The sequence below is a fragment of the Protopterus annectens genome, chromosome 10.part0, assembly GCF_019279795.1.
Source record: "Protopterus annectens isolate FY-2018-M chromosome 10.part0, PAN1.0, whole genome shotgun sequence".
NCBI lineage: Eukaryota > Metazoa > Chordata > Ceratodontiformes > Protopteridae > Protopterus > Protopterus annectens.
The window spans coordinates 794,426,252-794,453,441 of NC_056744.1; the positions used below are offsets into that span (position 1 = coordinate 794,426,252).

The following is a 27,190-nucleotide window of genomic DNA, read 5'->3' on the forward strand; positions in this document are numbered from 1 at the left end:
AGGGAGCACTTTTGCAGGGAAAGTCAGGATTACTGTGATTCTAAAAGAGGCTTAGGGATTTCTTACTCCTGCCCCAGCACAGGCCTTTAGCTATCCCTCCTGTACTAGACATTGTTGATGATGCCTTTTCTGAGTCTAGCTTGGCCCCGGACTCTTTACCTCCTGCTCCCAGAAAACCCGATAGATATTACAGGGTTCCTGACTCTCACAAGTTCCTTTTTAAAAATCCTACTGCGAATCCTGATACCATTTCACAGGGATCCAAGGGCATCAAGGCTACTACTGCCAAAAATCCTACTCCCTCTGATAGAGACTCCAGGGCGCTGGATAGATGGGGTAAGAAAGTATACACTACTGCAACTTTGGCCATTAGGGCCTTAAACTGCCAGTTTCATATGTTAAAGTATCAGCAGCATATCATTGGATTGTTTAAACAGAAAATTATGTTGATTCCTGACTGTGCTGAAAATAAGGATTTACAGGATTTAATGCATTCTGCTGAACAGGTTGGAAAGCATACTTTGCAATGTGGTTTTGATTCACTAGAGGCATCTTGCAGGGCTGCTGTCACTGGGTCTGTAGTTAGAAGGCATTCTTGGCTTAAGGAGCAGTATTTGCCAGATCATTTAAAGCTAAATTGCTGGATGCTCCCTTAAATCAGAACCGCCTGTTTGGCAACAAAGCAGAAGAAATTCTTAAAAAGATGGAGGAAAAAGCTAAATATATGCAAACTGTTAAAGATTTCCTACAAGTGCAACCTCCAAGATTTAGTAGGCATTGGCCCTCTAAGAATTGGTCTTTTCCTGCCTCTTCCAGGCCTTCTCAGTCCAAACCCAGAACCAGCAGAACACCCAGGCTTCAGCCCCACGGTACACACAGGACTAAACAGTGGGGGGCTCCCACTTCCAAATCAGGGAGTAGTAAGACTCCCCCTATGATAAACTGTCTCAATGACTTAACTTTATAATTTCCAAGCACTTCTCAACTGACTGCTCCTTTAGGGGGAAAGATTGCTTTGCAGGCAAAAAACTGGAAACTCATTACCCAAGACAAATGAGTGTTAAATATAATTTCCCCAAGGATACAGATTTCACTTTCACACGTTACCAACCCCACACGGTAGGCCAGATCTAAGGCTCAAAAGCAAGTACTCTCTCTCTTAAGCATAAAGGCTATTCAAACTGTACCAGAAGAGGAAAAGGGACAAGGTTTCTACTAAAGACTTTTCCTGGTACCCAGAAAAGACAACTCTTGGCATCCTATCCTGGACCTTTCCATATTAAACACCTTTTTGGTGATCCCAGCATTCAAGATGCTAACTCTTCACCAGTTACTTCCTATGCTAGGCAAAGATGTCTGGTTGGCAACTCTGGATTTAAAAGAAGCCTACCTGCACATCCCAATCAGGGAATCTTGCAGAAGATACCTACGCTTCTAAGCAGGCTACATGCACTGTCAGTTCTCTGCACTGCCCTTTAGCTTATCTACTGCGCCCAGGGTATTCACAAAGTGCCTAGCTCCAGTCATTGCATTTTACAGGCAAAGAAATATTCAGATATACCCATAACTGGATGATTGTCTAATTCAGGCAGAAAGCTAGGACATACTTTGGAAACATCTGGCATTTGTAGAAAAGGTGCTAACTGGTCTGGGGTACACCATAAACAAAAAGAAATCACATCTGGTACCCTATCAACAAATTATATTCCTGGGAGCAAGCTTGAACACAACTTCCCAGATAGCTTTCCTCACGCCAGAGAAACAAATTCATTTGACAACTTACTTCAAACTAATGGCCACAAAAACCCTGATATCTGCAAGGCAAATACGGCAAGCCTTGGGGTTCATGGCTTCTTGCATTCTACTAATTCCATATGCAAGACTGCATATGAGGAAACTGCAATGGTATCTAAAAAGCCTATGGTGTCAACATTCTCAGGATCTAGAAGCAATGATCCCTATCATACCTTGCCTACAGTTAGAGTTCCTTTGGTGGGCAGAGGCCTGCCACCTAAACAAGGGACTACCATTCACTCTACCCCCTGCCACCGAAACCCTAACAGACTCATCAGACTATGCATGGGGAGCTCACCTGGCAGGAAGTGCATTCAGGGCAAATAGAACCCAAGTCAAATGCACCTGCATATCAATCAAAAAGAAATGTTAGCTGTACAGAATGCTCTGACATCCTTCAAGGACCACATTCTTCCAGGACAATTAATGGTAAGGACTGTCAACACCACTGTCATGTGGTACATAAACAAACAGGGGGGTACCTATTCTTACCCCCTCTGCAGACTAGCCATGCCTCTGTGGAACACAGCCTTGAGCTACCAAATGCATCTACAGGCTCAATTCCTGCCAGGAAAACTAAATACACTGGCAGACGAACTCAGCAGAAATCACATGGACCCACACGAGTGGAAACTGGAACCAAAGATTTTCAACGTGTTGATAAACAAATGGGGGAGCCCAGATATAGACCTATTTGCTTCCCCCCAGAACTACCAATTGGACAAATTCTGCACAAGGACTCCCCACAAACAAGCTTGGAAAGTGGATGCTCTGTCCTTCAGCTGGAAAAAAATCTATCAAGTTATGCCTTTCCTCCTCTGCCTCTCCTCTCCAAAGTACTACTAAAGATCAAACAGGACAAACCAGGGACGATACTGATTGCACCAGACTGGCCACGCCAACACTGGTACCCTCTCTTGAGCAGTTTGTCACTGCTGGCTCCATGGCACCTGCCTTAGACCCCCTACCCTGCTGTCACAGCAGGAGAGCCAGATTCTGCACCTTCAGCTTCTAACCCTGACCCTGGCAGCCTGGCTAATTTCCTAATCTCTCCATTATCTTTCCTCAGTAAACAAGTGTTGGATGTCATTTTGGAGGCAAGGAGGCCTAGTATTAGAAAATCGTATGCTGAAAAATGGAAAATATTCTGTGCCTGGAACCAAACTCAAGGGATGGGCACAGCAGTGCCCAATTTACCTCAGAGTCTTCAATATGTAACTGAGGTGCTTCACAAGGGCCTTTATTTTTCCTCCATCAAAATTCACACCTTAGCCATTTCAGCTCATTACAACACAGAACCACTCGTCTTCTCTCATCCACTGCTCAAGCAGTTCCTCAGAGGGGCCAAAAACTTGAGACCATCCAGGAGAGCTCCAACTCCAGCCTGGGACCTTAACTTTGTATTGGAAAAACTCACTCTTCCTCCTTTTGAGCCAGCTGCAAGTGCAGAGTTAAAATTTCTTTCTTGGAAAACAGTCTTCCTTTTAGCAATTACTTCAGCAAGAAGGATATCTGAACTACAGGCCCTCATGGCAGTGGAGCCTTTCATCTTCTTTCATGCGGATAGGGTGTCCCTCAGGACCAATCCCTCCTTCATGCCCAAGGTGGTATCCAGTGTGGCTCTAAACCAGTCCATTCATTTGCCAACCTTCTTTTCTAATCCACAGAACAAAGGGGAAAGGATCCTGCACTCCTTAGATGTGCACAGACAACTTAGATTTTACTTGAACAGGACTAAACCTCAAAGGAAATCTAAACAACTGCTGGTGGCATTTGCTGCAGGGGCAGAGGGGAAGGCTATTTCAAAGCAAACCATTTCTAAATGGATAGGCCATTGCATTCATTTCTGCTATAAGCACCATGGGAAACCTATCACACAGGGGATTAGACCCCATTCAACCAGGGCTGCATCTACCTCTACAGCCTTTCTCAGAGGCGTACCTACCAGGGACATCCTAGAAGCTGCTACCTGGAGTTCTGTACATGCTTTCACCAAACATTACCATTTACCAATTTTCTCTAAATCCAGAGCTGGCTTTGCCACTGCAGTCTTGCAGGGCCTTATAGCTGGTCCTAATGCTATCTAAATGCCTCCTCCCATCCTTAGCTTTGTGAATCTACTCAAATGTGATGACTGCAACAGTGAGACATGAAGAACATAGTACAGTTGTGTACACTTACCATAAATGTAGATTTATTTATTTATTTTATTTTACATTTGTTGACCCGGCTAGTCTAACTGGATACATGTCCATTTTCAGTAGAGGCCCAGGGAGAAAAGCTCCAAGCAACAGTAATGACAAAAGAAATACAGTATAGAGAAATATTAAAGTAACATTATGGTACATTTTTTTTCTTAAGGGTCAGTTCCACTTTTTTTTTTTTTTTTTGGGTTCAATAATAGAAGTCCTTTGAGTTGAGTCAGTGACTTTTTAGATATTCTTTAAGATGCTTCTTATAAAGAAGAGTGGAAGCAAGGTTGGAAAGTTCACTAGGGAGATGGTTCCAACTTTTCCCTATGGCGTTGGTGAAAAGTGAGTCCCCAGCTTTGTTGTTGGATTTAATGGATGAGACTAGGAGTTTATTTGCTGAGCGTAGTGTAGCAAGATTTTTGTAGGGGTTAATAAGGTTGGTGAGGATTGGGGTGGTGTTAGGGTAGTAAAGGATCTTTTGGGTGATAACAAATTGTTGAAAAAGAAGTTGGTTCTCCAGTTCTAACCATCCCAGTTGTCTGAGGTTATGACCGTGATGAGTTCTAAATGGGGAGCCAGTAGCAGATCTGGCTATGTTATTATAACTGGTGGAAAGTTTGGAGAGGTTGGTTTTAGATAAATTAGTGTAAATAGCTGAATCATAGAATAAGGTGGAGATCAGGTGGGTCTGGGCAATAGTGATTCTAGCTACAGGGGCAAGGAAGGATTTAATTCTGTAAAGGGTGCTTAGTTTTTTGTTGACAGACTTAATAGTGGAATTAATATGGTCATCATAGCTAAGGTAGTTGTCAATTGTTACTCCCAGTAGACGGGTAGTAGTATCAGGGGATATGTTAGTTCCATTGTTAGAAGTTACTGTGAAGTGCAGTTGAGGTGACTTATGAGTAGGAGCAAAGAGCAATAGTTTTGTTTTCTTGGGGTTGAGAAGAAGGCAGTGTTTCAAGAACCAGTTTTCAACACTGTTAAATGCTGTTTGGGTTAGGGACTGGAGAGAGGTTATGGACTTGGCTGAACAAATTAAGGTGGAGTCATCACCATATTGTATGCAGGTGGCTTGGGGTATGTTGATATGTAGATCATTAATAAACAGAGAGAATAGAAGGGGTCCTAAAATAGAGCCTTGTGGTACTCCAGTGTTCACAGGGAGGGATGAAGAAAGATTATTATCCCAAAGTACTGCTTGCTGTCTGTTTTCTAAGTAGGATTTAAAACATTGTAAAGCTTGAGGATGAAGTGATTGAGCTTTTAGGATGTCAATAAGTATGTGATGGTTTACCATATCAAAGGCTTTTGAGAGGTCAATAAATAATGCAGAGGAAAAAGTATTGTTTTGATTTTTGTTTATGGTATCAGAGAAGGATAGATGTTCAAGTGTATTCACTGTTGCAGTCCTGGTTACCCTCCCTCCAGTCCCCTGACTTCTTTTGGCTATACCTTTTTGGTGTATTTGCTTTTTTGTTGGAGGTGTAACCTTTAGATATATATATATATATATATATATATATATATATATATATATATATATATATAATTTTTTTTTAATTGCTTCCCTTTAGGGGGGCACCTGACATCTGGGGCAAGAAAAACTGATGTAATGGCATCGGCTGCATGCTTTATACCCCTGACTACCTGACGTCATGGAAGATGAGACAGCAACCAATGCAGGACCCAAGACTTTGATAATCAGGCTGACTGAAGGCTACTGCATGCAGATAACCCAAATCTGATGACTGCAACAGTGAATACACTCGAACATCTACATTTATGGTAAGTGTACACAGCTGTACTTTCCTGACCCAGAGACTCCCCGGACTCTGGAGTAGACTGCCCATACATGTCAAGCAGAGCGCCTCTTTGGCCCTCTTCAAAAGAAACCTTGATCATTGGATGGGAGATAGGAAATTCACCCCAGTGATCACACCAGTCGCCTTGCTAGACAGGAGTCCAAGGAAGTAAATATTGTAGGAAGAAATAGCCAGGGAATTGTTATGGCTAGGCTTGTATAGGCACTAGGGCTGATAGCCTAGTACCAATCTGTGTATAAATAAATAAATACATTTTAAATGCACTGATGCTGTGGCAAGGGCAGCAGTATTAGAAAATACTTAGAACTGTGTTAGGATTATCAAGTAAATTAAATTTGTGCAGAAGGCCTTCTCTCAAATTAACCACTACGGTCTGCAAGTCTTCTGTGTATAATCTGTCAGTGGTTGTGCAGAAATTGGATCATTTTAACTGCATATTGCTGTACTGACAAAATGCCTACAACCAGCTTTGAGTTTTGGGTAATCTCTAGTGTTTTTTCACAGACCTTTGTAAGGTTTTCTGCTGACTGCCATCTCCGGCTTCTTTTTTTGTTTACGTACCTGTTTTATAAGTTAACAAAGCTTATTTAAACTGCTTTTGTAACAATCTTAATTACTGTATCAGAAAGGAGAAGTAACTGTGAAAGCTGGAGAGAAACATTTAGATGGTGATCTGATAGTTATATTTTCTCAACTGCTTAATTATGGTTGGTATATTTTTGTTTTGCTGCTTTTACTGATTATTCATGGCAATAACCTTCTTGAGTACTTGGTCTTTGTTTTAATATCTTTTGTGACCATTGCTACTGTTAACAGCAAGATGCATTTTTTCCTGTATTCATACCTCTCAACCTCTTACAGCAAGAAATCTGGACAAAGCCATAAATAATGGGGGGACAAAAGCTCAAAAATATAGACAGTTTAAATTCTGCTCTTACGAACTTAGAAAGCTGATAAAATAACAGGTTTTGCATTAGTATGTATTTTCTGAATTATATGAAGTCTGAAACTCAATTGTCTGTCATTATTTTATGATGTCAACCTTCAAGGATTTGCCAGAAAACCACAATTTTATGAGAAACAGACCAAAAATATGAGGGAAAATCTGGACATTATGTGAAAATCTGCACAGTTTAGAGGTATGCCTGTATTGTAGCAATAAACCACCATTAAGGTTTGTTTGTATTATCATTTTTAAATCTAATTCAATAGTTGTAAATATTTATCACAGTAATAAGTAACACTATAACAATTTGCAAATATTTTAAAATTTTTAATGAATTTGACACATTTTATGATGAAACAGAGTGCTGCAAGCCAGAATCAGTATGAAAGTTAATGAATAAATGCCCAGTATTTAGTCGTTACAGCAAGTCATCTTTCCTTGGATTTCCAGGGATACTAATTTTAGGTTGATTTCTGTCTAGTTATTGCATATAGAATCTTATAAATTCTGAGTCTCTGGTTCAGAAATTAGTCCATTGTGATAAAGTATGAATGTATATTATGCCATTTGTTGTAGAAACATTTAAGTTAGTTTTATAAAAGCTTTTTTTTTCTTTCAGTGATATGGTTTACTGCGGTGTGTATGATAACTCATTGGACAATGACAATTATAACGTTGCTAAAGGCTTTAACTATCACCAAGGACCTGTACGTAAATTTCTTTATTTTATATTTTGCATTGACACTTATTAGCTTTCTTGTTTATAAGCAAGTTGATTTTTTTTTTTTAATTGTTCTAGGAATGGTTGTGGCCAATTGGATACTTCCTGCGTGCAAAGTTACATTTCTCAAAAATAATTGGTCAGGAGACTTATGACAAAACAGTTTTCTTAGTCAAGAATGTCCTGTCTCGTCATTATCTTCATTTGGAAAGGTTTGTATATGCCTTTGTTGAGCACGTGGTAAAGATTTTGTCATCAGCAGTATAGCCTTGCCATGTGGTAAAATGTGTCATAAGAGCATAGTTTTATGCAGTCATTTAGCACACACAGCTCATATAGCTATCAAATTCTGCAACTTTCTACAAAGAAAAGTACTTTGTTGTATGGAAATGGAGTATAGTGTATTAAAACAAAAGCCAATAAGATGTAAACAAGTTTCCCAACCTAGCTTTAAGCAGACCGATCAGGAACTTTGTGGTTATTACTGTTGTACCTAAATTGCTAGCTGAAGGCTGCAGCTCATTTTTCTCCTTGATAGTATTTGTAATTCGTCATAAAAATCAATTTGCTGCAGGCAGCACATGCCAACTGACGGACTTCAAGGGCTTTGAAGTTCAGTTGGCCATATGCAGGCAGCCCAAGTAAATCTTCTAGAGCAAAAAGCTCCCTTTTGGGATATTCTTTTCTTATTAGTTCTTGCCTGGCTTGTTTTATTTCCTTTTTTGATAAATTGTTGGTGTTTTAGAGTTATTATTCTACCTATATTCAAAGGCTCATGACTTCCCTGGAAAGAGTTATCTACACATAAGTTTGTGGCAGACTGATCTTGTCAAAGTGCAACTACCTCTAGTGACTTTTTTGCCAGGAAAATAGTTTACTATGGCAAGTATAAAGAATGCTTACATTTGACAGCCTCCTGCCCGATCAGTCTGGTGTCTCTATAAACATGAAGAATTAATTATGTTTCATTTAAAAATCAAGCCCAGACTCTTGGAGCACTTTTGGATATCTCATAAAAAGCAAAGTGTTCCTTTCTCTGGACAAGGTCTTGCCTTTATGTTTTGTTTTCCTAGACTTTGCAGTGAGATGTCATTTGACAGCCTGGGAAGACATCCCCAGAGCAACCAAACTGATCACAGATTCTTCATATCTTGTCTGGTGCCAACACAGGGCAGTTGATACTTCATGGGTTTTGGGACCACAATAACCAGAATCAGCAAATCTCTGTCAAAAAGACATCATCACTGAATATATGCCCTACAGTTCTCCAAAGAGTGGAAACCAGACACCCTTGCAGTTGTTTGTGGCTGACAGCATCACAGTGGTGTGGTACTTTAAATGAGAGTAACCCACTCTTGTCAGTCATGCAGACTAGCTGTGCTAGCATGGAAAACAGCTGTACAGTACAACCTTCTTTGGGTGATCTGCACACCCTGCCAAGAAGACAGTGCCACAGCTGACCAGGTCAATAGCCAGTTCCCACTAGTGTACATTAGTCTCGGAGACCTTCATATTTGTCACATGATATTGGGGGCAGGGACTAAGACATGTTGGCCACTTCCTAAAATTGTTGGATTAGGGGATCCAGCTCTGCATACTCTTGTAAACATGCTTACGTAACTCAGTACCTTTTCAGTCAGCTTAAAGAAAGGGCTTCCTCAAGGTTTACTCACCCATAACCCAATCACAAAAGTCCTTATGAAAACCAGAGCATTGGGCAGGTCTGATTATAGTAACTTCCTTCATCTCGGGACAGTTTTGGTTTTCCTTGCTGCTTTAACTGAAGAGAGACAAGCTGATGATACTTTCAGTACACTGCGGCCTCCAGACACAACTTTGACATCCAGTCTCACCAGCTTCAGTCTGACATCTTGGAGGATAGGGCTTATTTTGCCAAAGTGGGAGACATTTGCCCAAGAGTAACATTCCATTCTGAGAGGCCCAAGGCCAATATTAAGTCTTATATGGGCAAGTAGAAAAATCTGTTTTATCATCTCTGTGCTATCTCAGCTTTCCTACCTATGTACCCCTCACCCTGCTGTCCTACTTGACAACAGCTAAGCTTTTTCATGAAGAGGTACTGTACTTTAGACCACTTGTAAAACAGTGGCTTCCTCAAAAAAATGTAACATTTTCCCCACTTTTGAGGCACCTGATAATAGTCCCTTTAAGTTTTTAGAGTGAAGGCAATGTTCTTGGTGGCTGTTACTTCTCTTTGAAGGGTAAATGAACTGCATGCCCATATGACCTCTTAAATTACAGTACATAGTGGTCTTAATGCATCTTTCATGTTCAAAGTGATCTCCGAGTTAGTACCAAAGCAGACTTTTCAGCATTCAGTTTTTTCCTAAGCCCCAGAACAGAGGGATGAGGCTCTTAAATTGGCAGGATGTGCACAGACAGTTAAGATATTACTTGGCAAGAACCAAAGAATTGAAAATATCAGGTTAGCTTTTTATTTCTTGTAAGCAATGAAAGGTGGGTAGCTCAGAATATAATCACACTGCAAATGGCATTCTAACTATGTTGCCTCTTACGATGGTCCTTATGATACTACATAAAATGGCAAGTAAGAGCTCATTTAACTAGGCTTTCTATTCTGTTTTAGAAATCTTTGCACAGAGCATTTGTGAATAGGAGCTGACAACTGTCTCTCTACTTTTCCAAAGTTAGATTTTTTTATCCAGAAGCAGAACAGGATTTATAGCTACTGTTCAATGTATGCTCAGATCATAGGTCATAAATTATTGTTAAGCAGGTTGTCTGGGTAAAAATACAGAGCAGTTTTCTCAAGGCAAGATGGCTCGAGGGCCATTCAGGAAGAGTCCAGCAAACAAGGGGCCAGACAAGTGACGGGCAGCAAAAAAAAAAAAAAACACCTACCACATCCATGACTTATTAATTCGGTTACCAACATAGACACACATACAAAGGCAGACAAATGCACAGAAAATCTATAAAGTACATCTTGACCCCCCCTCCAGTAAACAGGTTGCTTAAGCTCATTAATTCAAACACACACACACACACAAGCACATCTTCATCCCCCTCATATATCAGGCTTGTACTTATCAAGCTCAATTCAAGTACTGACACTTGTGCGCATACACACAAAATTGTAAACGTGTCAGAAACAGGTTTACTCACACACAATTATACACTCATATTTCAAGCAGGTTTACTCACACACACGCACACAGACATGCACACACACACGCACACACGCACACACACACACACACATACATGCACACACAAACTTAAATTACAAACAGGTTTTATATTAGCGTGTACTTTCTGAAGGATCTGAAGTTTGGAATTCAAATGTATACCACAGTTGTTTGATTAATACTCATCATGCTAGCCCAACAATTCTGATAATAAAAATAATTTCATAATCAGAAATACAAGACATTGATAAGATGTAAATGTATAGTATCCAGATGTACAACATGAGTGACAGGAATCATCCACAAATCAGTGTGTAGTAAAGAGCAAGGCATAATCCACAGAAGGAAAACAAAATATTTTATGAGGAAAAAAGCAAAACTCAAATATGTTATTAACTAGGACTGCAATCCTCAGCATTTTACCAGAGTACAGCAGACAAAACATATGAGGCAAAATTGCTGACAATCCTCATGGATAGTTGAAAGCAATGAAACACATGTATGCTTTGCACTCAGAACGCTGCAAAAAGAAAAAAAAAACTCAAATGCTTGTTAGCCAGTGCATCCCAAAACTGTTTATCCAGAGGCACTACCCACAGTAATACCAAATATTTTGAGGAACAAAGCAGAACTGCTATACCTGTCATTACTAGTGACTACAGTACTCTGTGACTTATGAGACAACCACAAATAACAGATTAAAAACTTAAGCCGCCACACATATGGTTTACCATTGCATACTTGATGCTTGGAAGATTATAAAAAATCAGCAAAAATACTGAACAAAGAAACTCCCCACCTCTCCTGACCCAGGATCAAGGTTTAACATGGGTCCAGAGGGGGAGGATAAAGTTTGGACAGTCAGTAATGTCAGTGTTCAACATTCTGGCACTCAGTATGTGGGGTTCGCACTGCTAATCTCGACCTTCTGAACTTCAAGCATGGGATATTAAACCGCCACGCACTCACCTACAGATACTTACAGTAAAGGCTGTGTTCCACAAAAAAAAAAAAAAAAAACTAAATGTGAAAAGGGCTCCACAAGAAGCAATTCCAGATACCAAATGGCCAACAGAAACAAGAATGCCAGTACCAGTAATAGTGCTTCTGTACTGTACTGCATGCCTTCTTTTTAATGATCTTAACACACAATGCTCACCTACACTTTTTTACGACTCTTTTTGGAAGTCCTGAAATCACTTTTACATTGACAGGACAATGCTACCTCTTAGGACCAGCTCACAGTTTTAAGTACAAAACTATTAGAGGGCTGGTTTTATGTTGTTTTCCAGGCCATCTTTGACCCATAGGCCTGTAGTTTGAGACTTCTTATATAGAGTCTTGCCATACTCTCATGGAGTTTAGTGGGTGGCCTTGTCACCCTGTTCAGTAAAAGCTGTACTGCTTACCCTAGCAGTGCATTTGTGGGCATCCATCCAGTCATCAAGGTAGATCTTAGAGGCTAGTAAGTTACACTGTTTGACATTGAAGGGGAATCTGTTCCATAGGTGAAGGATTGGATGATTGAGGAACCTACTTCTTCAAGAGATCCTGTTTGTAATGAAGAAAGTTGAGATCTTTGGAACAAGTGATTTAGCATTGCCAGCATTTCTGAGGTGAAGGAGATCTTTATCACCTTCATTTTTTATTTGTAAAATAGGATCTTTTATAACCCAGAAGGTGATACAAAGATCACCACAAAGGAACTGATGTGAGACGAATTATCTTATTGTAATCTGTACAGATAGCTGAGAGAATTTAGTTATTTGGTTTAATTTTAGGTAGAAAGTATTGTAGTTTTTCTAGTTGGACAAGAATTTTAGAAAAAACATTCCAAATAGTGCATTGTATTCTATGATTGGCCTGATGAGGAGAGATTACAGGGGATAATGACATTACTGGACAAAGAGAGTTTACCTTTGATGATTAACTGGGCAAGATGCAAAGATTTTCTAACTGTAATTAATAATGACTGATGCATAGGTTGTTTTTGGCAGAGGTACATAGGACCATAATGATTGCATGAGTCTTTAGCACATAAATGGAGCCTCACTTGTCAGTAGAGTCCAAAAGCAACTACACTATATATTTTTAATTAAGCTTAAGGCCATGGTTGCTATATCACATCTTTTTGGCAAGACCTTTTTTGGAAGATGAGTATCCATATGACAATCAGTAATAGTGTCCAATTTACAGTCATCTACAAACTTGGTTAGTCAAAGACTTTTGACATCTGCTTTCACATTAGAATACTAAATACTAAACAGGAAGTGTTCCAGGTAAGACCCCTGAAGGATATTGGAGCTGTAACTTTTAGATGAGAAGATGCCAACAATGCTTACTGTATGCATACAACCAGAAGGTTACTTTACAACCCAAGACGTGATGTAGGGGGGTGAGTAAAGTAGTAAGTTTGCCAGTAATGCCAGTATAATTAATTCTGTCGTAAGCTTTGTCAACATACAGAGAGGCAGTATTACATTAATGGTTTGTGTTGATGGTCTATTGCATTCTCAAAGAAATAAACCAGATTAAGAAGACCAGATCTTCCTTTTATAAAGCCATTTGGATTAGGGTTAAAGGTTTGTAGGTCACCAATTTCATTTTTCATGAGATTGACGAATATGTGTTCTAAGATTTTATGGATAATGCTAGTGGGTCTATGACATATCCACTCTTGTGGAATGACAACACGATGGCCATTCTCCACAGATCAGGGGCATACCCCGTGGAGAGACTAAGGCTGAAAAAGACTGGGAGGGATTCAGCAGTGCTGCATTTTTTACTGTCTGTACATTGTGGCTATTGTTGGATTGAATAGAACACTCAGGCCTGTAGTCCCACTGGAATGACACCAGATAGTTAGACAATTGTTAAAGTCCATTACATTGTTTTGGAATTGTGACATAATTCTTGGAAATAGTAAGATACTGCTCAAGTCTGTGTGACCATATCCTCTGTAGACTATGTAGGTGTGGGCTTTGAGTCAGAATGATGCCACTGAGGAGTGGGTGAAGGTGCAGATGAGCATGTACTTGTGGGTGTTGTTCTGTGTGGCTGAGGTTTGTCCACTTAGTGTCTAGGAGGCTTGGGTAGTGATTTCTTTGCAACCGTAGGTGGGTCTATTGAAGGGTGACTATAATGTGGTGATAACCTTCTTACTGCCATATGTGGTGCATTAGAGGCTAGTCTCAAAAGTGAGTTAGTATTTACACCTCACATAAGTTGTAGTACTACAGCTTAAGAGTAGGGGATTGTCAGTAAGCATGAGCCAATTGCTGCACTGCCATTGAGTCTCTAATCCAAGCAGATAGGCAAAAGAGGGGGACAAAGCCGACTGTAATCTCATTAACATGAGCCAGTAAGCAATGAAAAATGTTTATTTTTTTGGGCTTATCACTATTGCTGACTTCAAGCTCTTCCATGCTATCTTCTTATATTCCTGCCCTCCACATGTCCCTTCCTTTATTAAGTTTCTTTTGTTATCTGCACCTGGAGGATCTCAATCCTGTGAAAACTTTGCACACACTGGCCTCTGACTCCTTATGCAGGCTCTGAAGGGGGTCAAGCCAGCCAGGCATGCAGACTGGCAAGCTAGGCAAAGAGCCTTCATGCTGTGGCTTGTGGCACATTTATACATAGTCCTTTCTCTTTCCCAGCATGCTGATGGTGTACAGTAGTAAGCTGGATGAGTTGCAAGGTGTAGCTCAAAGTTGTGACCATCGCAGGTCCATAGAGCAGTCACACCTGCTCATCCCATCTTACAAATACACACACACCCCTAGTCCATTGATCTTCTCATAACCACAGCCTCCACCAGGAACCAGGGTACAACAAGAGATCTGCCAAGCATGCTTCCTGTTCTCCGGATAGGCATGCCTATCCTCTTCCTATCCTCCTCCGCCTCTGCCAGTACTGTCAAGTGCCTGAACCATTAATAAAACTTGTATTAGTCTGACCGCTGGGCCATAGTCAAGACTTTATTCAGGTATGCCGCCATTCCAGCTCATATGGTGGAAAGTAATGATGGTTAGAAAAACATTTTATATAGCCCACCTAATCATGAAGGGATTCATATCTAGATCAGGGGAGGTCATTGTGCCTCTTTACTGATCCCTCATCAGGCCCATAATTGAGTACAGTGCCCCTTTTGGGATGTACCTTACCAGACACCTGCAGCAACTGGAAAGACCCCAAAAGTACCTCACCAAGAGGATCAAAGGGCTCAAACAGATGCCATATGCTGCCCGGTTAAAGAAACTCCAGCTCTACTCAGTGGCATACCGCCTGTTCAGAGGCGTTCTGTGTGTGATGTATAAAGCCATGTCCAACCCGGAATTAATGGACATGCTGTACCTCAGAAAATCCAAATCCCATCGAGCTACGCGCTCGAGAGACTTGAACCTCAGCACTGAAATAAATAGGACATGCTGGAGGGACAGATTCATAACCCAGAGGCTCCCTTCACTCTGGAATAAAATCCCAGTACAGGTTAAGCAGAGTCCCTCATTGACTCTCTTCAAGAGGAATCTTGATGAGTGGATGGGAGATCGTAGGTTTACCCCGGGTATCACTTCTGTGTCACTGTTAGACAGAGGCACAGTATACTAACCTCAAAAAAGGGCATAGCAAAATAAATTTAAAATGGGTGGCGAAAGCCAAACACATTCTGGCTAGGCTTATAAATGCCCTAGGGCAGATAGCCTAGTATGAACCTATGAACCTATGATTAGTTATTAACTGCTAAACTTGGTAAATTATTGCAAGGACTGAATGTAAGCACTGAATTCAGCAGTATTTTAGTTGTGTACTACTTGGTACTAGTAGTGCTGATATCACTGCAACTTCATATAGCTAGGAATCTCTGTACTTTTGCTCCTTCTCTCATCAGAAGCAGAACAGTAATAATGCCAACCTGGTTCCTCACAAGCAGGTTGCGGACTGTCTAGTGATTAGTAATTCTGTCCCACGTGGCGGATCAGGGAGCAGCTTGGCTCATTGAAAGGATGACACCTATCAGGAACACGAGGTGTTACTCAGTGGAGATTGAGCCAGATGAGCTTAGCACCTGGAAGATGAGGGTAATTCACCATGCAAAGGCATGCTTCCATTTGGGATACTGCAGTAGTGTGCTCAGTGGAGCCACCAATGGGAAAGGAGGTCCTGCCTTGGGTCCAGTAAACTGGCATGCTCCATATCATCCATCCCTTGAGATGGAACAGAGAACTGATTAGAATTCCTGAGCAGGAATGAATGGACCTTATAGTGCTCATCCAGGCTGGCAGTATTTACCTCTCTTACCCCCAGAATGAATGGGCCTGTTGGATGAAAGACAGGGTCCTGGGGAGCAAAAAAAAATTTTTAAACTGAAGAGATTCACACCAAAGGGACATGCAGACCAATTGAAGACGTCTTACACATGCCACCCAGTCAGAAATGGCCAGAAATCAATGTTGTTGTGCTACTTCTCTCACCAGAAGCATATAGGTTCCCAAACTGCCAATCAGAATCTGTGTTAATCTCAGGTTGATTCCTGTTTCCAAAAAAGAAGTTGGTGGAGAAAGTCCAAAATACTGTCAGAGCAGGTGTAGCTGGCACATCATCTGCTATAAACCTTGACCTTGTGCTTTCCTTAAATAAAAATGCTGCTTTTCAAATCCTTCCACAACTTGGAGTTTTTCCTTTTACAGTCAAAGAATGAAACACAAATGGTGGCTAACTGGCCCTAACCATGTGCTTTCTATACAACTCCAAGAAACAGTAAGTTTGTTATATGGATTATTAAGCTTCTGAGCAGTCCCAAAAAGCCTGCGCTTCAATTTTCCCCTTAGATCTGCTAGATGTTCATCGTGTTTCACTGTTGCAGTCATTACATTTGGGTAATCTGCTTCCAGGCTGCCCTCAGATGGCCTGATTAACAAAGTCTTGGGTCCTGCGTCGGTTGCTGTCCCTTCTTCCATGACGTCAGGTCATCAAGGGTATAAAACATGCAGCCGATGCCATTACATCAGTCTTTCTTGCCGTGCAGTGCCCGAAGCAGAAGCAGTTTGCAAGTGCCGGTCGGCCGACTCCTGAAATTTTCATTTTCGAGTTTCAGAACCGAAGTCTTCAACTAAAGCTAAGTACCCCGTTGGGGGAACTTTTTCTTGCTCCTTACCGATGTCAGTAAAAGTTAATAATTGCATTACTTGTGGAAAGCAAATACCTCATAAAGATTTTAATTCGTACTGTATTCCTTACCTAGGCCCTGACTACGACGTACCTTGCTTTTGGTTTTGTGCTTTATTTAATCAGAGCACTATCCGTCGTTGGTATATTTTTGCCTCTAAATATTTTGATTCTCAGTTTAATTAACCATAAATGTCGTCGGTTAGCCATCCGACTACCAGGATTCCGAAAAAACAAGATAAAGACAGAGACAGGTCGCCAAGGTCCAAAACTGCAGATGACGCTTCTCCTAAGCCAGTCGCCGGTACTCAGTGAGGTGCTTTCGCAGCCCCTGATACCCGCTACTTCTGATTCGTAGGCCTCTACTGAGACCCCTTCGGAGTCCGGTATGCTGCGAGATGCTTCAACTATGGAACCCGCGGATGTCTCTACCTTGGATGGGTCCGGAGCCGCTGTGCAGGCACCGGCTTCTGAGGGTGTATTCAGGCCTATGGACTTGCATATTAAAATCGACGCCTCCTTCATTACTCAGGCCTAATTCTCGATCCATGTCTAAAAAACCAATGCCCAGGCCACATGCTCTATGCCTAAAAAACAAATGATAAGAATGGCTGAAGATTTAAAAACTCTAATCAGGGGTAGCCAACCCCCCCCCCCTTCTAAGAGGCCTAGGACTGAGGTTGATTATGAATCTTCTGATCAGGATTCTGTTTTTTCTGACTCTTCTGATGATCTGGATTTGCCCTTACCTACTTATGAGGATTCTGATGCAGAGGACTCTCTTCCCTCTGCTTCAACTCCTGAGGATTTTTTGTTTGAGGAAACCTTACATTCTCTAAGCGAGCATTTCCACTGGGAAAGCTAGGATTACTGTGATTTAAAAAAGAGGCTTAGGGATTTCCTTCTCCTACCTCAGCATAGGCCTTTAGCTATTCCTCCTGTACTGGACATTGTTGATGATGCTTTCTCGGAATGTAGTTTGGCCCCTGATTCCCTGCCTCCTGCTCCCAGAAAACCTGACAGATACTACAGGGCCCCTGAGTTCCACAAGTTCCTTTTCAAAAATCCTACTGCAGCTCCAGAGACGGTTTCACAGGGGCCCAAGGGCATTAAGGCTTTTACTGCTAAAAATCCTACCCCTTCTGATAGATACTCCAGGGTGCTGGATAGATGGGGTAAGAAGGTTTACACTTCTGCAACCTTGGCCTTTAGGGCTTTAAACTGTCAGTTTCCTGTGTTAAAATATCAGCAACATGTTATTGGACTGCTTAAACAGAAAATTATGTTGATTCCTGACTGTGTGGAAAATAAAGAATTACAGGATTTAATGCATTCTGCCGAACAAGTTGGAAAACATACTTTTGCAATGTGGTTTTGATTCATTAGAGGCCTCTTGTAGGGCTGCAGTTACTGGGTCTGTGCTCAGAAGGCATGCTTGGCTTAAGGAGCAATCTTTGCCTGATCATGTTAAAGCTAAATTGTTGGATGCTCCTTTAAATCAGGACTGCCTGTTTGGCAACAAGGCTGAGGAAGTTCTTAAAAAGATGGAAGATAAAGCTAAATCTATGCAAACGGTTAAAGATGTTTTACAAGTTCAGCCTCCTAGATTTAGTAGGCACTGGCCCGCTAAAATTTGGTCCTTTCCAGCCACTTCCAGGTCTTCTCAAACCAAACCCAGACACAGCAAAAAAACAGGTTTCAGTCCCGGGGGACTCACAGAACTAAGCAGTGGGGGCCCTCCACTTCCAAGTTTGGGAATAATAAGATCCCCCCCTATGGTAAACTGTCTCAATGACTTCCTTTTAAAATTTCCAAGCACTTACTGTCTGACTGCACCTTTAGGGGGAATGATTGCTCTTCATGCAAAGAATTGAGAACTCATTACCCAGGACAAATGGGTTTTAAATTATAGTGTCCCAGGGATACAGATTTCACTTCCACACGTTGCCAACACCAAGTGGATGGCCAGACCTACCCACCCGAAATCAGTGGACAGAGGCACAAAAACAAGTACTTTCTCTCTTAAGCATGGGGGCTATTCAGCTGGTACAAGAAGAGGAAAAGGGACAAGGTTTCTACTTGAGACTTTTCCTGGTACCCAGGAAAGACAATTCATGGTGTCTTATCCTGGACCTGTCTATTCCAAAATTCAAGATGCTGACTCTTCACCAATTACTTCCTATGCTAGGCAAAGATGCCTGGTTGGCAACACTAGTTTTAAAAGAAGCATACCTGCACATCCCAATCAGGGAGTCTTGCAGAAGATACTTATGCTTCAGAGCAGGCTTCACACACTATCAGTTCTGTGCACTGCCCTTTGGCTTATCTACTGTGCCCAGGGTATTCCCAAAGTGCCTAGCTCCAGTTATTCCATTTTGCAGGCAAAGAAATATTCAAATATACCCGTACTTGGCCGATTGTCTAATTCAGGCAGAAAGCCAGGACATAATTTTGAATCATTTGGCTTTTGTAAAAAGGGTTCCAATTTGTCCAGGCTACACCATAAACGAAAATAAATCACAACTGGTACCCTGTCAACAAATTATATTCCTGGGAGCAAGCTTGAATACAACTTCCCAGATGGCTTACCTCACGCCAGAAAAGCAAATTTGTTTGACAACTTACTTCAAACAAGTGTCCACAAAAACCCTGCTATCTGCAAGACAAATACTGCAAGCCTTGGGGTTCATGGCCTCCTGCATTCTTCTAATTCCATATGCAAGACTGCATATGAGGAAACTACACTGGTGTCTAAAAAGTCTATGGTGTCAGCATTCTCAAAACCTAGAAACAATGATTCCAATCATACCTTGCCTACGCCTAGAGTTCGTTTGGTGGGCAGAGGCCTGCCACCAAAACAAGGGACTACCTTTCACACCACCCCCTGCCAACCAAACCCTAACAGGAGATGCATCAGACTATGCATGGGGGGCTCACCTGGCAGGGAAGTGCATTCAGTGCAAATAAAACCCAAGTCAAATGCACCTGCATATCAATCAAAAAGAAATGTTAGCTGTACAGAATGCTCTGACAGCCTTCAAGGACCACATTCTTCCAGGACAACTAATGGTAAAGACGGACAACACCACTGTTATGTGGTACATAAACAAGTAGGGGGTACACATTCTTACCCCCTCTGCAGACTAGCTATGGCATTGTGGAACACAGCCTTGAGCTACCAAGTGCACCTACAAGCTCAGTTCCTGCCAGGAAAATTAAATACACTGGCAGACGGACTCAGCAGAAACCTCATGGACCCACACGAGTGGAAACTGGAACCAAGGATTTTCAAAATGTTGACAAGCAAATGGGGGATCCCAGATATAGACCTGTTTCCCTCTCCCCAGAACTACCAATTGGGCACATTTTGCACAAGGACTCCCCACAAACAAGCCTGGAAAGTGGATGCTCTGTCCTTCAGCTGGAAAAACATATCAGTCTATGCCTTCCCCCCTCTGCCTCTGCTCTCCAAAGTACTACTAAAAGTCAAACAGGACAAACCAAGGATGATTTTGATTGCTCCAGACTGGCCGCGCCAACACTGGTACCCCCTCCTGCACAGTCTGTCATGGTTATTTCCATGGCACCTGCCTCAGGCTCCTTCCCTGCTGTCTTAGCAGGAGAACAAGATTCTACACCCTCAGCTACAAACACCGAACCTTGCAGTCTGCCTAATTACTTAATCTCTCCTTTACCATCCCTCAGCAAACCTGTGATGGATATCATTTTAGAGGCAAGGAGGCCTAGTACTAGAAAATCTTATGCTGAAAAATGGAAAAGATTCTGTGCCTGAAACCACTGTCAAGGGATGAGCACAGCAGTGCCCAATTTACCTCAGAGTTTACAATACTTAACTTAGATGCTTCACAAGGGCCTGCCTTTTTCCTCCATTAAAATCCATGCCTCAGCCATTTCAGCTCATCGTAACACAGAACCTCCCCTCTTCTCTCATCCACTGCTCAAGCAGTTCCTCAGAGGGGCCAACAAGCTGAGACCACCCAGGAGAGCTCCAACCCCAGCCTGGGACCTTAACTTTGTCTTGGAGAAACTCAACTCACTCTATCTCCTTTCGAGCCAGCTGCTACTGCAGACTTAAAATGTATTTCTTGGAAAACAGATTTCCTTTTAGCAATCACTTCAGCTAGAAGAGTATCTTAATTACAGGCCCTTATGGCAGTAGAGGCTTTCATCATCTTTCATGCGGACAGGGTTTCACACAGAACCAATCCATCCTTCATGTCCAAGGTGGTATCCAGTGTGGCACTTGTCCATTCATTTGTCAACCTTCTTTCCCAATCCACAGAATAAAGGGGAATGGCTACTGCATTCCTTAGATGTGCACAGACAACTTAGATTCTACTTGGACAGGACTAAGCCTCAAAGGAAATCTGAACAATTGCTGGTAGCAGATGCTGCAGGTGCAGAGGGGAAGGCTATTTCAAGCAAACCATTTCTAAATGGATAAGCCATTGCATTCATTTCTGCTAAAAGCACCATGGAAAACCTATCCCTCAGGGGATCAGACATCACTCCACCAGGGCTGCATCTACCTCTACAGCCTTTCTCAGAAGCATCCCTACCAGGGGCATCCTAGAAGCTGCTACCTGGAGTTCTGTACATACTTTCGCCAAGCATTATCATTTTCCAATTTTCTCTAAATCCAAAGCTGGCTTTGCCACTGCAGTCTTGCAGGGCTATATAGCTGGTCCTAATGCTATCTAAACTCCTCCTCCCAACCATAGCTTTGGGAATCTACCCAAATGTAATGACTGCAACAGTGAAACACGAAGAACATAGTACAGTTGTGTACACTTACCATAAATGTAGATGTTCGAGTGTATTCACTGTTGCAGTTCTGGTTACCCTCCCTCCAGCCCCCTAACTTCTTTTGGCTGTACCTCTATTTTCCTTTACTATGCTGAAAAGCCTTTTTGGTGTATTTGCTTTTTTGTTGGAGGTATATTTTTGTGCTTTTATGTTTTATTGCTTCCCATTAGGGGGCACCTGACATTTGGGGCAAGAAAAACTGATGTAATGGTGTCGGCTGCATGTTTTATACCCCTGATGACTTGACGTCATGGAAGAAGGGACAGCAACCGCAGGACCCAAGACTTTGTTAGTCAGGCCGACTGAGGGCAACCTGCAAGCAGATTACCCAAATGTAATGACTGCAACAGTGAATACACTCTAACATCTACATTTATGGTAAGTGTACACAAGTGTACTTTCTCTCCTCTCCTACACTTTTACTAGCTTATTAGTCTAGCACGTTACCAGATATCTTGTAGCATTTATTGTAGCACACAAGTGCTACCAGCACTAAACGTTCTACAAGGAAACCGCTCCAGGTCTTATTATTAATGCCAGCCCCTCCAGGCATGTCTAAAGATCAGTTCCCTGTGCTTTCTCCTTTTAATCTGGTGAACTTGGGCATCCTGCAGCAAAGTAGCAACTGCCTTATGTACACTGACAACCCTCTCCTCTTACCTCCCAACACTCAGACTTGTGAGAGATGCACTTGTATATCCAAATTGAAATCCACGCACTCTCCACCCAAGACCGGATTAGCCGGCCAAGAGGGAGAAGGTCAACACTAGCACCACACCACTTGGAACACATAGCCCTCCAGAACACACACCAGCACTACCTTCACATAAAAACACAAACCACACACCCACCTTTGTGAGGCTGTCAATAAAAATCTACCCAAACAGCAGAGACCTCCAAGGCAGAAACGCACTCGACCACCACAGCACAGCACTAATCACGAGACACATAACTCTCCTAAACAATGTGTCACTCGACCAAAACCCTTAAGGCAAAACAGCATGCCCAACACACTAGTCATAGGTGACTCGCTAGTGAGGCACACTGATGTCCCACTCACTAGGTTGAATAAGGAGAAAGTAACAGTCATCTGCCTGTCTGGTGCCAGGATCCACAACATAATGCACGCACTCAGGTCTCTCAACAACCGGTACAAATATGACTCTGTCATTGTACATGTGGGTGTGAATGACCCGAGACGTACCTCCCTGGACTATATGAAAAGAGACATGGAGGAGCTCTCTGTTTATGTAGCCCAGGTGGGTATAACGCTCTCCTACCATCACCCAGAATGATACCACCGTACCAGCAGAAAATTATTGATTTCAACAATTGGCTAAGTTTTTGGTATCATTCTAAGGGGATCCAGTATCTGTCTGCCTGGGATGATATGTTTGACAGACCTGGATGCTTTGGCAGAGATGGCCTGCATCTGTCACCCCTGGGCTTCTGGATACTGGCCAAGGCTCTTGCCACCCCTGTAGTGCCTTTTTTAGGCAGTGTTTCAAAGACCAAATTACCACTGTAACAGCTACAAACAAATGCAATCTGAGGGTCATGCCGCTCAACGCTAGAAGTCTAAATCTCAAAATGCACTCAATCAAAGCACTCCTTAAAATGGAGAACATCGACATTTGTGCTGTAACAGAGGCCTGGTTCAAGGCAGCAGAAAGCACACTCATTTCACACCTTTCGGCACCAGAACTTGGACCAAAGCTCCAAAGGTGATGGTGTCTCAATATTCATAAAAGATGCGCACACCTCCAGACTGGTAGCCCAGCATAACGCATCAGAGATACTTCAGGTGCAACTAACATTGGGTAAGAGAGCGATTCAGGTCATCACCTGCCATAGGTCCCCAACTATGTCCCAAGACTCGCATTCCATGTTCCTAAGCACCCTAGAGAATGTTAGGGTCCACCCTAACACTCTCACACTGGGCGACTTCAAATACCCTTCCATTAACTAGGAAAACTACTCATGTACCATTGCAATTGCCCAATGTTTCCTGGAATTTATTAATTCCAATGCCCTGGACCAGCTCGTTCTTACCCCCACTAGAGGTAGAAACATCCTTGACCTGGTCATTATTAACATGGGCGACCATTGTTCTACAGTAATAGTCAACTCCTCCCTTGTTAGATCCGACCACAAACTAATCACCTTGGAAATCCACATCCCTCCCACCCACCCACCATGAAAAACTTCTCCAAAGCTAACTTTGGGCTCATAAAAACAAGAGGTGGCTAACTTCACAGCACCCATGGAAATGGAGAATAGTTGCATGACCACCAAATCATACACTAATGCACTGTACTAACACATACACAAATGCATGGATCTTGCCATACCCAATAAAACCAAGATGCTCTCCTCCATAAAAAGGAAGCCAATCTGGTGGTCCCCTACCATAAGCAAACTCTACAACAGAAGGAGGAAACTGATGTGGAATAAGGTGAAATCCCAAAGCTGGAAAAACTCCCTTATCACCCTCAACAAAACTTTGAGATCCCTGATCAAATCCTCTAAAGCTAGCTATGAAAACAGAATTGCAGCAGATAGTAAAGACAACCACAAGGCTTCTATAGTTGTGTAAAGAATCTCTACAGCAATACCCAGATTTGCTCTGAGCTACTGCACAATGGTACCTCCTATACCGAGCCAACAGATATTGCCAATATACTGGCCAACAGATTCAGTGCCAACTTTACCCCTCTCTTCCCCACCAAAGGACCAATCACAGTACCAGTAGATTGCCAGGCACCCAGTATTACTGCTGCACAGGTTAAAACAGGACTATCCAAGGCCAAGAATACAGCTTCTATGGGACCTGACTATCCCTGGCTGTGTTCTACATGAACTACAGAGTGAACTGGCACCTCACCTGTGTGCCCTCTTCAGTCACAGTCTCACCTCTGGCTTTGTCCTTACCGAATGACACACTGCCACAGTCATCCCTCTCCACAAAGGAGGAGCAACTACAGACCCTGGGAACTATCGCCCCATTAGCCTGATGAGCCTGATATGCAAAGCTATGGAACTCATCATCATGGACCTAATAAACAAGGATATAGGGAATCTCCAAACTCTGGATCCCACACAGTTTGGTTTTGTGAAGGATAGATCATGCCTGCTCAACCTGGTCGACTTCTTTGAGTCAATCACCAGAGCTGTGGATGAAGACAAGGTTGTTCCTACAGCCTACCTTGATCTGGCCAAGAACTTTGATGCCATTCCCCACTCAGGAATCATAGAAAAAACTCACTAAGCTAGGCTTCAACCCCTATATCACTAGGTGGGTTGCAAAGTGGCTCATAGAACTCACAGTGTGAAAGTAGCTGACTCCAAGTCAGACTGCTGACCTGTTACGAGTGGAGTCCCACAGGGTTTGGTCCTGGGTCCTCTCCTGTTTGGTATCTACTTCTCTGAAGTCCAGGCCAACACAAAGGGAGTCTGGCTGACAAAGTTCACAGACGATTGCAAGTTGGGAGCTATTATTAACTCCCCAAGTGATGTGATGTTGACATCTTACTGAAGGGCCTCACTGAGACCAACGACTGGTGTCAGAACCATGGCCTTAAGCTCAGTGCCAAAAAAAGTGTCATCCCCTTTGGGAAAAACCTGGTTCCCATGAATTACGACATGGATGGTAGTCCACTGAACACAGGAGGAGTTATAAGAGGTCTGGGAACACAGGTTGACAGCAAACCTCTCTTTTGATCACCACATTGCCACTGTGGTCAGAAAGTCCTTCTTTGTGGCACATGTCATTACTAAGGGTTTTGCATCCAGGAAGAAAGAGGTCATTGTCTCCCTCTACTCTTCTTTCATTAGGCCAATCAAGTACAATGCCTCATTTTTCATGTACCTGACTAGACACCTACAACAACTGGAGAGGCCACAAAAGCACCTCACAAACAAGATCATAGGCCTTAAACACTTGCTTATGAACAGACTAAAAAAACTCTACAACTATTCTCTGTCTCATATCGCCTACTTAGAGGCGATCTCTGCATGATTTACAAATCCATGTCTGACCCAGCTCTGTTAGAAATGCTACATCTAAAGAAATTCCAATCCCTCCACACCACACAGTCCACAGACCTCAACCTCATTACCACAATCAACAGAACAAGCTTGAGGGACAGATGCATAACCCAGAGACTGCCCATGCTATGGAATAGACTTCCCATACATGTCAAACAGAGCACTTCACTAGCCCTCTTCAAGAGAAATCTTGATGAGTGGATAGGAAAAAGAAAATGTATATGTATATGTGTTTATGTATACTCTAAGGAGAACATCAACTCAGCAACCATGTTAAGGCCCAATGCAAATGAATATTTGAGTTTACAGCACTGGTGACTTATTGTCGGAAAAATAAAGATCTAAGCGTGCAGCAAAAATGATACGGCAGCCACTTAAAGCAGCCGGTAAACATGACACAGCAAGGCTAATAAACCAATAAAGAGAAAAAAAGAAAGGAACTTGCTAAAAAAGCAAAACTCAGGAAATGCGTAAATGCGAACAATAAACCAGGAGACAAGTACATCAAAAAATATACATTAAATACACCATAAAAATAAAAATATAAGTCCTTCTATTCCTGTGTTGCAGTATTCTTGGTGTAGGATTTCCTGCCTTTACGTCGGCTCCTATACAAAAGCTTCAGCTTGGCTGTTACAGCTGCATGGGACGTCACACGTAGGGCCATAAACCAGGGACCCTATGTGTGATGTCCACACGCACAATCCTCAGAACCTTTCAGCCGTAGACGACTTTGCATCGTACGATCGCTCTCCAGACGTCAGATCGACTATAGATAAGTAACCCATTGGATTTTCTTGCATTTCTTATATTTTACTGATCTTACACATTGCTGGTTGTTGTAGCTTTCAGCTGATGTCAGGTAAAAAGAGAAAGTGCCAATGCGGGCACCAAATTCCCATAAGGACACCCATGCAAATGTGTGTTCTGCTTAGACCGGGAACACGACCATAACGCCTGCCCTATTTGTAAATCTTTTGTGCCTAAGACTTTACATAGCTGTCTGGAAGCTTTAAACCTTTATTTAGAAAACAAGTGCATCAGACGGCTGGCTCTCAGGATGGATCCTGCTTCGGAGGCCACCCAAGAACCCCCACGTAAGAAAGCCAAGATGCCTAGGCCTTCATCACCTGCCGCTTCGTACCCGGGCACCCCGCCAACTACCGATATAGGATTTATGCATTTGGTGAATCCGTCGGCTCCATCGACCTCCCTGGCGGAGGCCGCTGCACAGCTGATGTCCAGCACGTCCACGCAGCTCTTTCTCAGACACCGACGCCTGTTGATGTCGAGGGGGAACCAGATTTGGAGGTTCCTTTGACCGGGATACAGACCTCGGATACAGCCGCTGGCAAACCCAGGTTTAGACTGACTCCAACCAAAAAGAAGCAGAAAACTAAACATACTTCACCTATTTCTGAAACCCCTCCAGACAGGGAGGCTTTCACCTCCTCTCTTATGCAGGCCTTTATGGCCCTTAGGCCTTCTACCTCACCCAC

General features: G+C 42.5%; 1 protein-coding gene across 4 annotated transcripts in view; it reads left to right on the top strand.

The window, feature by feature from the left end:
• The window catches only part of AGL (amylo-alpha-1, 6-glucosidase, 4-alpha-glucanotransferase), a 1,248,201-nt gene that overhangs the window by 1,214,077 nt on the left and 6,934 nt on the right, over positions 1–27,190 (top strand). For all 4 annotated transcript variants that reach the window (XM_044085615.1, XM_044085617.1, XM_044085614.1 and 1 more), the window contains 2 exons: positions 7,378–7,465; positions 7,558–7,691. In XM_044085615.1, the coding sequence (XP_043941550.1) occupies positions 7,378–7,465; positions 7,558–7,691 (222 nt within the window). The remainder of the gene's footprint in view (positions 1–7,377; positions 7,466–7,557; positions 7,692–27,190) is intronic.